The 12,867-nt window shown below is 38.9% G+C and overlaps 2 protein-coding genes across 4 annotated transcripts; one reads left to right on the plus strand and one right to left on the minus strand.

Moving 5' to 3' along the window:
- Window positions 1-48: 48 nt before the first annotated feature.
- LOC120455191 (ras GTPase-activating protein 1) lies at window positions 49-5,958 on the minus strand. Of its 3 annotated transcripts, XM_039641131.2 has the most exons (10): window positions 5,800-5,958; window positions 5,517-5,661; window positions 3,670-4,051; window positions 3,470-3,583; window positions 3,324-3,396; window positions 2,836-3,245; window positions 1,905-2,754; window positions 941-1,847; window positions 725-875; window positions 49-652 (listed from the first exon to the last, which is right to left on the minus strand). In XM_039641131.2, exons 3-10 carry the CDS (start codon window positions 3,878-3,880, stop codon window positions 504-506), a joined length of 2,865 nt encoding a protein of 954 aa, XP_039497065.1. In that variant the 5' UTR covers window positions 3,881-4,051; window positions 5,517-5,661; window positions 5,800-5,958; the 3' UTR covers window positions 49-503. The 3 variants fall into 3 exon arrangements, with proteins under 3 accessions (XP_039497065.1, XP_039497067.1, XP_039497066.1); XM_039641133.2 differs by lacking the exon at window positions 5,517-5,661 and having other exon boundaries at window positions 5,800-5,952; XM_039641132.2 differs by lacking the exon at window positions 5,800-5,958 and having other exon boundaries at window positions 5,517-5,676.
- Window positions 5,959-6,277: 319 nt separating this feature from the next.
- Window positions 6,278-8,751, plus strand: LOC120457066. Its single transcript, XM_039644244.2, has 7 exons — window positions 6,278-6,617; window positions 6,698-6,802; window positions 6,865-7,008; window positions 7,089-7,200; window positions 7,252-7,385; window positions 7,446-7,760; window positions 7,897-8,751. Exons 1-7 carry the CDS (start codon window positions 6,414-6,416, stop codon window positions 8,638-8,640), a joined length of 1,758 nt encoding a protein of 585 aa, XP_039500178.1. The 5' UTR covers window positions 6,278-6,413; the 3' UTR covers window positions 8,641-8,751.
- The last annotated feature ends 4,116 nt before the right edge of the window (window positions 8,752-12,867 follow it).

Here is a 12,867-nt window from a genome sequence, read left to right on the forward strand (position 1 = left end):
AAGCCATTCAAAAACACTGTATATGTTTTCAGAGGAAGTCTTTTGCACTCTTTTTGAATTCATTAATTTTATTTCGATTTTATGCGTTATGTAAAAAAAAATGAGTTGAGTTTTGGATAAATGTCGTGCATGCGGACGCCATCTGCCATTTGACGATAATGCACTAAATTATAAACAATATCAAAAGCAAAACCATTTCTAATATCTGAGTTTGCGGCTATACGGAGTAATCCGTGTAAGCTAGTGTATTATAAGTTACATTAATTATAATCATAATAAATAAATGCATACCGGTCTGTTAAATATTATTTCATTTCATATAAATAATTTTATAAATGATATTCTGTTTACTATTCCAATACAATTCAACCAGTTATTATGAGTTCTTATTTTATGTATTCTAATAGTATACACATATAAATATTTTTATAAAAAGGTATGAAGGGACTTGTAGATAAGAAGACATCGCTTTTTTTTATTATCCGCTCTCTTCGCAATTTATTTTAGCTGATCATCTCGCGGTACTTCAGCTTGTGCTTGGTCAGCATGTCCGTAACTGTGACCAGCTTCTTAATTGAAAGTATGTTGGATAACTCGTGAAGTTCTTGCGAATGTGATACACAGATGTGATGCAAGGTAGCCAGCTCGCGTCCTGGAAAAATTACAAAGCATATCATATTATATTTAATACCACTACAGCTCAATTAGACTAAGAAATAATTACCAGTGTCTTGTGAATTCAGATTTGTACTTTGTTCGACAAACATTCCAAGCGGTTGGTTCGGATCGTTGACCGAGGACAGTTGATCCAAGAAAACAATCATACGTTCCTTGTTCTTCAAGATAAACGGATTGACAACCTCCATGTATTGTTCCTAAAATTAAGAAAAGAAAGCCATTTTATGTTGGTGTTCATATAATTGACTACAATCGCACGCACCTTGCCGCCGAATTCAATCAAGTTGGCCAGATTCTGCAGACACTTGGCGACCATGACTAACGACCGAGTGGCTGCCATTGGTGGCGTCTCGCTGACCAAGCCAAATTGGCGTGGATTCAGCAGCGCTGGGCACAGAAGGCGCAAGAATATAAAGCCAGAGACGACGCGGGTGCGAACCAGCCGCTCTGTCGGCCATTTAGCCATCACAGCCTTCTGAAGACAGCTGCAAATGAAACGCACATTGCGGGGACAGGCGTCCGGTGAAGTGAATATCGACTGGGTGACCAGATCAAGGATTTGCAACAGAAACTCTGCATTCGTGCAGGCATCATCGTTGACATCCATTTTCGTTGGATTCAGTTCCGCCGACTGCTTACTCTCCAAAATGCGCTGCACGGTTTCGCTAACGGCCGACTGCAGAAATCCGCTGCATTCGGTGCGCATATATAGATCCATTAGTGTGGTGGCCAAGGAAGCGCCCCGGAAAAGCGTTGTGGTTTCATTTTCGCGCGTCACCTCCGCCTGGCACAGCATTCGAATTAATTCCGTTTCCCGTTTCTCCTGCCGGAAGACTCGCAATAGAGCCGTGGCCAAAGGAACCCGATCATTATGGCACAATTCAGCCAGCGCCTTCACAGCGTAGAGCTCCGATTCGAGGAGCAGCTGCTGCAGAGGACTGTACTCTTCACACGGCATTATCAGATCGTCGAGGTAGCGCATACGCAATCGCAACGAGCCCCATTCACCCATCGGTGTCATTCCAGTGAGTTGGTACCAGCCCTCAGTTTCCTGGCCGTTCTTCAGACTAGACAAGTCAATGGTTAGCTCGGCCACTTCCGAGTCTTTGCCGCGCTTGCCGCGCGATATTAACGTAATGGTTAGTGAGACAACATCTGGAGGAACATCGCTGCAACGAAATAAGTTTAAGTAATGTATGATACCATTAAAAATATGTAAGACTTACTCCAGCACAAACTCCTCCTCCCAGACGGGTTCGGGTGCAATTTTGACACGAGTTTTGCCCACTTTGACTTGATTGAGGGAAATACTGCAGTATGGATGTGGCACTAGTTTAAATGGTAATCGGTGAGCTTCTAGCACATGCAGATTAAGACAACGAAGCTCCCGAAGACGTGAGACCTTCTTCTGGGCACGACTCAGCTGGGAATCGCATTGCGCTTTGAGCGAGTTGATCCACTCCACGTAGCTTTCCTGACTAGGAGCACACAGATATGTCACTGTGGCCAGGCATGGCAGGGCCCTCTCGACAATTTGGAAGCAATAGGGACGCTCCCACAGCGAATCGTGACATTGATAGAGGTAAGCACAGGACAAATCGATCAGACCCTTCGGTTTGGTCTTCTTCGGATTGTCGTAGAAGCAGAGTTGCGTCTCCGAACCATCGTTGATTAGAGCGAAGTATAGTTGCTTCCATTTCGTCGTTTTGTCCGACTTCTTGTTCAAGTGACCGTGATGTTTGATTCCCTTGATCTTCTTGAGACCGATTTGGTCACGGCACTCGCGCAATGTTGCATAGATCTTTTCGGCGGCCTTTTCCACAACATATTGCTGATTGAACTCTGGCTGAATGCCATTCACAACTGGATGATTCAGTGAGTGGCCCTCGACAATTTGCTCTTTGCGGTATCGATTTATAACCGCATCCAAGCATTCGAATGTCCGGCCACCCATTAAATATCGCACGCCCTTCTTCTCAATGCGAAAGCGTTGGATTTGATTGTTTATATGAAAGAAGAGAGAGTAATCCCCCGGTGAGTTGTCACTTGGACGAACAAGGAAACTTCCTGGTCCAGCTGTAAAGATACAAAAAATGGTTTCAGATATGTATAATCTAGCGTTCATTCTTTACTTGAAGGTATATGAAAGATACACACCTTTAACCAACATATCGACGGCTTCGTTTTTGGTGCAGTTCGGATGGAACCAGGGAAACACTGTATTTGGATCGATAGATACATCCAGATCGTCCACAAGTTCTCTGAAAATCATTCCCTGCTCGCCAGTACGATGGGCAGTCACCCACAACCAGCCATCGCCCATGTCGTTGTGTACAAAAAAGATATCACCTTTCTGGAAACTCAGTTCATCGGTCTCTGGCATTTTTGTGTAAGGCAGGATGGCTACGACGCGTTTCTTATCATTAACTGGCTCCGGCGGAGCAACTGGTATGGCCAAGCGTTCGCGCTTCAGTAGGTCACTACATGAGGTATAGTAACCAACCAAGTCGCTTAAGGAAATGAACTGTCGTCCTCCGATATAGAAGTCACCGCACACGGCTGTTATCCTATGGAAAGCATAACACAAAATATATAAGATCCTTCAGAGCAACTTGTTGTAATCAAGTATCCAATCAATGACTTACCGAAAATGGTTTATCCCGGTGCGCCCATAATAACTTAGAACATAGGAGCCAGGTTTGCGGTCACTTTCGCGAACTGTTCAGCATTAAAGTGAACCAAAAAGCATATTTAGCAACTCTTTTAACTTCGAATACCACGTTATACACACCTAAATAGCTGCCCAGTTTACTGCTTCCCCGTAGACGAGACTCTGCAGAGTAGCGATCAAGTCGTCCATGATACCATTCGCTTTCCGGAGGAGCAATAATCGCTGGACGTTCACCTAATTTTGGAGTTTGGCAGAAAGTTAGTAGGAGAAAGATATAACAAAGTTATTCATATACAAGAAATGCATGAAAGTGTGCTTACCATTGAGCATATGGGGTCCATCGAACTCATCGTGATCCAATTCCTGCGCCAAGTCACCCAAGTCAATGCCACCAGGGGCCATTATGCCACCTAATCCAGTCATGCCACCCAGCCCAGCCAGGTTACCATCATCCGAACAGCCCGTTGGCGATCCGGGCTTATCTTTCTGGATGACCACATCGATATTTCCCAAATGTATTAGGTCCGCCATTGTTGGGCTTATGAGCTCTGTTCAGCAAATGCGAGTCTTAGTCTATATTTAACTTCGAGTGGAATTCGTTTTAATAAAAGCCACATATAGCAACGATACGAATGCGTTTATCTGAGAGAAACGTTAACTTTTGTGACTTTGTAGGCTTTTCCGTGCTGGTTATGTGCTAAGCTGTAAGAAGACCAGATAAAAACACTTAGCCCCCTTACTATATTTATAATACAAGAATCATATTTGATAATGCTTAAACCTGCGTTTGTAAAGGCAAAGCTTAGATTAAGTGTCACTTACAGAGTTAAATGCCTTGCTAAACCAACATCTGCCCAAAACCAGCTTCAATAACTTTGTTTCCTAGTATCATTTAAAATAATTCGAAAATGTTTGAGGATAAAGTGAAGAACTTATACTGGGGCTTACCATGAAATCATTATCTTTGCCATTTCTGTAGTGGTAATCTCACAAAACGAATTGGAAAAGATTCGCTATAAGTATCCAAACAAATGGCAAAAAAAAGGAGGATTCCGGTTAACTCAACTCCAACTTCTCTTGATAAGCAAATTGAGGAGATCTAGCTTACATTTTAAATGTAAAATGTCTTAAACCTATTTTATATAAGATTAAGCCTAAGCCAATTGGAAAAACAGCCGCCAGAGTTGGAAATTTACTAAGAGACACTATTCTCGAGTACAACCAGCACCGGAAACAGGGTTTTTCAATTAGAACATAAAGACAATGTGTATCCAAAACCATATTTTAAAGCTTTTTTGAGACGCAGACTAACTAAACTAACTAGAACTAAATGAAAGATAATATATGTATGTATATAGTATATTCATCAGCTGTTTGCGCTTTGTTTACTTTTTCTACGTTTCCTCAATCAGCTGTTCATTTATTTTCTTTTTTTTCACGATCAAATGTTTTTATTGACTATTCCGTACATATTTTATGAGTACTGAGATAGATGAAATAAGAAAACCTTTAAAAACAGATAGCATATCAATTGTTATTATTTGAGTCAGAAATATACAGTACAGTGAACCCACAGCTTAGGCAATAAAAACCATTAAACTTACAGTTTAATTTTCAGATCTTAAAATTGTTTCTTTTTTTTTTTCTGCTCACCTAATTAAATTTAAATGTTCACCATACAAACTGAAAATTAACTTTATTAGTTTTCAATTAGCACATATAACTGTTCCTTTATTTGTTTGTACCATAACACTATTAAATAAATATTTACTTCCGAACAAATTAAGCTGTGAGCCACTGTACATACATACATATGTATATGTCTTCGAAATCGCCGGCCGACTTTCTACATATGTATACGCAGACATTTTCAGGATATTTCGAGTTTAATAAGAGTATAGGTTACTTATGGGTCTGGAGTGTAAATGGATTGTAACTCCATATATGTATATACTTAAGTGGTATGTATATATAGGGAAATGCTGCACCCTCTTGTACATCAACATCCAACTATGTAAAACACAAGCCGTTTATATGAGCCGCACACCACAGCACACCAAAGCACACACCACACCACACGCCATACCACACACAAACTTTAGGCTAAGCCCTTTTTGCCAAACGAGCCGAACACAAAAAATCATTCGGTTCTTTTCTTCATACATACACGACCCGAAGAGTCATCATATCATCATCTCATCATCATCATCTTCGTCGTCATCGCCGTCGTCTTTATCATACTCCTCTCATGCGGGATAAATACTGCCCACTGGATTCACAAACTCTGGGCTGTGGTGTTCGGTTTGGGGTTCCTTTGTAAATGAATCATTAACACAACCATTTAATTCTCTTTCATATGGGTAACAAAAAAAAAGGCGAAAAAAAACCATCTACACAGAACATTTATCGGTTAATGCGCGTGTGTAAATATTTTCGTATATATACTTTACATTGCACTGCAGCACCGAACTGAGACAACAAATCGCGTTGTTGGGCACTGCTATCTATTGTTTGCTTAATTTCTGTTATTCATAACAATATCATATTAAAGACGAACTAAAATTTCTTCCGTACCGATAGCCACAGCCAACGATAGAATTCAATTGTGCGCAGTGTGAACGTAGTGAATCATCAAAATATACCACATACCGAGTTCATCGTATGACTGTGCGTCAAGATAGCGCCAGCAAGCGCAGCTTGAGAAGATGTTTAAAGGGAGTAATATCGATTGTAATATATATCGATAAAAGCCCCAATAAATATTATATTTAAAAAAAAACTAAGAAAAATAATAGGTATTCAGGATTTATGTGTATTTCATAAATAAAAAAAAAACAATAAAATAGCAAAAAATGTTTCAAAAATCTTTGAAAATAACGTATATTTTTTGGCGTACAAAATCTGTTAAAAATAAGTTAAATAGAATTTAAAAATCAAGTTACATATTGTTAAATTTCCGAGCTTATCCAGCCAGCAGGCGGCAAACCCAAATCTTTGTCATTCGAATAAAGTTATATGGATACATTACTTTGAACTAAACAGAAGGCATTTAGAAGGAGCGATCATGTCCAAGCGCCAACGCGATGGTTTCGATGGCCATGGAAAAAAAATGGCCAAGATTCGTTTCAAGAAGCTCGTCCGGGCCGTGATCCTGAATATGCAATGGCTGAATGAGCTGCCCGAGGAGACGGGAATCTCGCTGAATGTGAAGAAGAACGTGGCCATGTTGGTGCGGCAAAAGCGCAAAGTGGGCATGATGACCATGGCCGTAAGTCCAACGAATCTCTACTTTTTTTATCCAGTCCTGATCCTGGAGCTCTTTCTATTTGTTTGCTTGCTGAACCTTAGGAGAAATCGCTGCTGCGCACTCCGCATGCCACGCGTACCGTCGATGAAAGAAAAAAGCTGTGCAACATTGTGGCAAATCTCGCTTGTTTTTCAAAATTTCCTCCAGTGGGTAACGCTGATCCTTTGCATATATATATATTACTTATACGACCTGTTATCCCTCGCAGAAAGTCCGCGCTCGTCTCGTTCCGATTGTCAAATTCATGGCAATAACACCCGGACGCATTGTTATGAAGGAAGGCGATTTTCCCGTAACGATTTATTTTATAATCGCCGGTGAGGTGGAAATGTCCAGGAACATATACAGTAAGGTAAACTAAAGTAATAACTTGTTTCTTAAATGATCTCCACACCTAATATATATATGTTTGAAAAACTTGTTATTTCCTAGGGCTGCAATCTTCCTGAACTACAATCGGAGGCTATTTTTGGACCCGGGGATTGCATTGGGGATATTGATGTGATGGAAGATGCACCCAGAACCAACACCTATACCGCCACAAGTAAAACTAATAGTGTGTTTGTTGAAACCTAATTGTAGCTGGTTCTTACAGCTAATTGCGAATTGCTGGCTATCTTCAATATGAATTATAAATCTGTTCTCCTACCTCATATGCAAAAGATGTGGCAGGAAAAGAAGAATGCTCTGCGGGCCCTTGACTATTTTAGCTTTTTCAACGAAGAGCAGGTACTTACCTGCTGTAATTATAATTAAGGACGACAAATTATGGAGTAACTTTTTTGTTAGATCGTGAATGCCAGTAAGTACGGTAGCATTCAGCAGTTCGAGCCTTTGGAGACGATCCACATCGAGGATTTAAGCACCATGAGCTATGTCTATTTTGTCCTGAGCGGGGAATGTGTGATCCTACAATGCCTTCACATGAAGGTCAGCATAGTTAACCGGGAGAAGGTATTCGAGCTGCCAAAGGTTCATAAACGGGAAACCGATCCTGCCTTGAAAGATGGCTCCAGGCCCAACAACGAACCGTACTTTGATGTTAACGAGTACATGCAATCCAGTTCATCGCTGGATGAGAACAAACAGAGCAAGAAAAGGAAGGTGAGCTCTCCAAATTCGGGTATCAGAGTTTTGGTAATCATTTTGACAGACTTGGAATCTGTTAACCAAATCTTTTGAATCTCGTTAATGCCTTTGTACTTAGATTATTTCAATATTTCTTCTCTTATTTGCGCAGCTGCGCAAAATGGGACTCCAGGAGATACAACGGGCCTGCGACGAGATGAAGAAACCGCTGGCCAGGAGATCCACCAAGGATCCAGGAGCACGACAACGGCTGCGATCTCGACACCGTGTGCGGGACTCAGAACGTAACATGAAGCCAGAGCATTATGAGTATTACATAATGGGCGAGGATGATGAATCAGGCCACATATCTGAGAATCTTGTCGAGGAGCGGTATAGTGAGAACTCTGGAATGCAAACGCCAGTTTCAGCATACGTCAGCGAAATTGACGAAATTGAGAGCGAATCGGAGGTTAGCGAAATATTCACTGCCTCCAGCAATTCGTTTCAGGGAACTATTGAAGACACAAACGCCGGCCTAGAACGCTTTGAAACGCATTTTATTGACGTTGGCTCGCTGACATTCGGAGGAATCTTTGGGTTGGGCGAGAAAATGGATCATCGTGTGATTATGGCGAGGACCACGGTGCAGTGCATCGTAATACCACGCTTTTGGCTCTTAGAGGCCGCCCAAAATCCTGGCAACGTTTGGCAGCGACAGCGCTTCTACATCGAGTGCAATATTCCAACCAGAGAGGCTTTGTTCAAGGACTTTCTCAAGACACGAAAGTGGGAGCAGTTCAGACATGACTATATCGAAAGCGTACTTAATGGTGATTCATTGGGCAACTTTACAAAGGTTGAAGATATACCAATAATAAGTCGCATTGTGGAGACAAAAACTGACGACATTTGAGTTCGTCTTTAATTTAATTGCCACTTGTATATATTTATATATTTCCAACTTTCCAGCATTATTAAATCATTAGTACTGTATTCAAAATTCCTTGAGCGTAGAGAAATATTCAATTCGTAAACTCAAATATTTGTGTTTATACGACTGAAATTTAATATAGTAGCACTTGTCTATTATAGCATTGTTTTTTTTATCAGTTGAGTGAATTTTTATTTACCGATTCTATTACGCGTTTTATTAAAAAAAATGCATAGTTTTAAATTTAAATAAATGAATCAAATTGTTTTAAACAAATACGTTTGCAGCGTTAAAACTAGTAAAATGCTGTCGCTTCTTAGATTAGGAACCATGTATTTTATTGTTAGTAGTTTGGAGTTGTAACAAATTGCATTTAAGCGTCTGTTCTGAAATAATGGGGCATAAAAATGAAATTAAAAATAATTATTTATCAATGAAGACCTTGCCAGTTTTAACTCTCGCAAAAGTGAAAACAGTTTTGGCCGAAGTAATGAAGTAAGCTTCATAATGCAGTTATTAATCGGTTTTTGGATTACACTCGCATTTGTTATTTATATTTTCGCAGGTGCGTAACGAAATATCTGATTGCAAAAATCACGAATTTATTTATTTGCAGGACACATATATAATCCAAAAGGAATACTTTGCGTTAAGGATCCAGATTCCAATTTGAACTTTGCCTTTTTCTTCTATTTATTCAAGCCATTGGCTTCGCATGATACATGTTTTGCTGACATTAATAACACTAGGTCAACCAATCGATTTCGAAAAATGGCCGAAATATCATTAAATAATAAGTCGAATCTAAAATGCGGCGTGCACCACATTCATTATTATAAGTTCATGAAGTCCAAGATTACTTCAGAAACCACATTAAATCATTATCAAATGCACTTCTTAAATACACTTCTAAGCTGGCGAAATGCAGTCTTCGACCTTTTTCCAACATGGAACTATCACTTATTACGGGTAAGTTGTGACACTGAAATAAGAGTGATTTCTACTTTAAGTCTATAAATTAATCCACAAATATTTAAAGGGTGAAATCTTCAAACATAACCTTCGCATAAGTAACTCCATGATCAGCAAGTTTAGGAAGGATAAATTAATTAATAAACCTTATAAAAAGTTAAACCAAGAAATGATTACTAAGAAAAGACTTCTAACTAAAAATGACGAAAAAAAATTAATTGTATCATTAAATCGTATTACGAGAAAAGAAAATTTTTCGCGGAGTGCCATAGTCCTTAAAAATCTACAGAGCTTAGATAATAGAAAACAATTAAAATGTTTTATGCGATTTCTAAGTAAGAAAAGTACTTTAAGACGATGCAATTTATTTGAATTCATAACCGAATCTTTTCTAAGCGCAAGGAACCTACTTGGAAATATTTACATAAAGAGTCGTTCGCAAAGGGTGAGTTTTTTGTAAAATAAAGTATTTTTAGATAACTGATAACTTTTATAAAATGACTTGTATTCTAAGGTGCAAAATAATCAAATTAAATATAAGGATATGAAAATATTGAGCAGTAAAAAATGGAGGATTATTGCTAACGAATATTGGAATTCAAAGGAGCTCAATATGGCTAAACAAAGGCTACGACTTAACTCAAAAATTCTACAGTTTTTTTTATTGATTCAAAGACGAAGGAGTTCCTTATTAAATACGCCTAAAGAAGGATTTCCAAATAGAAGACTGAAGAAAGATGATTTCTTTGAATATTTGTCGGCAACCGAAACACCCGAACTATTCGACCATTTAGAGTATATAAAAAATAACATAAAACAAAATTTTGCTTCGCAAGAACTATTGGAAATGCATAATGAGACCAATTTAAACAACTTAACCATGTCCATAAGCAATGAAGCTAAATTAAACCATATAGTTTCAAGAGAAAACATCAGCGATCCCCAGAATCTAGTAAGATATGCCAGAAACCAAAGGCTGTTAGAAATGGTAACAGCTCCAATAATCAGTGCAAGAATAAATTTTTCAATTTCGGACGCAACTTCAACTTGTGAATTATGCTCTGAAGCATCAGATGAAACGACAAACGTTTTCGATTCCGCGGAAACATGCGAGGAATGTGCTTCTCTAAGTTCAAACATATTGAATGAGTCTACTCCTACGAAAAGCGGGTCATGGCTCACTGGAATTAATGAGCATGCTACGGATTTTAATACAAACAATCAATCATCTAACTTACTTAAAGTTACTACGGAAATTTCCAGCACTTCCTGTGAGCTATGCACAGAGATATCTCCCTCTTCGGAAGAAATCTGTATTGAATGCTCTGATTTTGTATCAACAACAATAATACCACCAAGTACAAGCAATGCGACATTTACAACAAAACCTCGAACTTCGATCGATACGACAACAAGTCCAGACTCCAACTGCGAATTTTGTACCGATTTAACTGAGCTAATGAGTACTACGGAGGAAGGCTGTGAGGAATGCTCTGACTTTGTATCACCAAGTGCCAGTATAAAATACCCGAACAGTGAAATTATCACAACAACAATTGAGTCGCCAATTTTAGATAATACGAAAATCATGTTTGGCTATTTTTCAGAAATAATTACAATGATTATATATGAATATGAAACAACAACTTTCAGGAGTGATCCTAAACCGAACTCAGATCTAACTAACTCTAAATGTATAGAATGTTCAGAGGCAAAAACTACCGAATATATTGAAACCACTATTGAGCGAACGGAACAATCTGAAACTCCACTTCAGATTAATCAACTCTCAGGCTCTTCATTTCACTTTTCGACTACGAAAAAAGGTCCAATAATAACAACTGAAAAGGATCAACATACTCGCGAGGAAAAGCAAAAGTCGAGTATAGTATCAGGCAGCTTATCACAGTTTTCGAATACAGAAAAGGAGGATCAATTTACAACAGTAGGATCAACAAATCGATTGGAATCTCAACTTAAGTTGACTGCAGTAACAGACAGTTCATTAAAAATGTTGATGACAGATCAGTTGGATAGGGAGAATGAAACGAAACTTTCAGAACTTCTACCAGAGTCGACGAACAAAGATCTATTGACACGCACAGAAACGACGCAACCATCAAAATCTATACACCATATGAGTCCAAAAACACCTCAACAGGATGTAGAGCATCAGCTAGATTCTTCATCCCAGATTGGTATACCGCCGGGTGCTCCATCCACAATTTCGACCACAGAAAGAGATCATCCAACAGAAAATATGAAACAGTCAGAAACTTCACTTCTGCTTAATACAAAATCAATCAGTCCTAAAATGTGCGAGTGTACTTGCAATTTGGAAATAGGCAAAGATTCGTGTTTGTGCGAATGCAACTTTAAAGAAAGCACATTAGATGACTCAAAAAGTGCAACCGCTAGTGCATCTACCATTTTATTACATACAGAAACAAATCGAGAACTCCACAGCATGAAAGATTATGTTCCAAAAGGCACAACTTTACTTACAGAGGCGAGTCCAGAAGAACTCTTCAGTATTGGGGATGTCCCAACTAAAGGACAAGGTTTAACTGGTAATAAAACAACACTGCCGTCGAGATTTTCATCGTTGGAAGAGATAGAGACAAAAGCAAGCAGTAAACCAACAACGAATGATATTTGCGAATGCACCTGTCTATTGAAACAAGGAGATTACTCGTGTACATGCAACTGTATGACAGATACCATTTCCATTGATGTATCTATGTTAACAGCAAGCCAAATAAAGTCTAGCGAAGGTTTTAAGTACTCTTCAAACCTTTCTTCATATAAAAGTACTCTTGAAAATACAAATACCAAAGGGAAAAATACAAATCCATCGACATCCTATCAAACATCCCAAAATGAAATGGGAAATCAATCGCAATCTGTACCACCATTAAGTACAGTAATTAGTGGTCTACCAAAATTACCGATCACTGGAATAAGCCACTTAACGCTAGAGGAAAAGGAACAACAGTCAAACTCCTTACCTTTCTTAAGTACAATATCAAACATTGAAATTGAACAATCAAGTTTAAGTGGTTGTGATTGTAATTGTCAATTGGAAATAGGAAAAGACTCGTGTATCTGCGAATGCAACCCAAATGGAAGTAGTTCAGAAGTCTTGGTCAGTGGATCCGATCAGTCATTACAAACAGAAACAAATCAAGATATTCATAGTGTGAAAGATAATACCCCAAAACTGATAGGAAGTGGTAC

This window comes from Drosophila santomea, chromosome X (assembly GCF_016746245.2).
Source record: "Drosophila santomea strain STO CAGO 1482 chromosome X, Prin_Dsan_1.1, whole genome shotgun sequence".
In the NCBI taxonomy this organism is placed as follows: Eukaryota; Metazoa; Arthropoda; class Insecta; order Diptera; family Drosophilidae; genus Drosophila; species Drosophila santomea.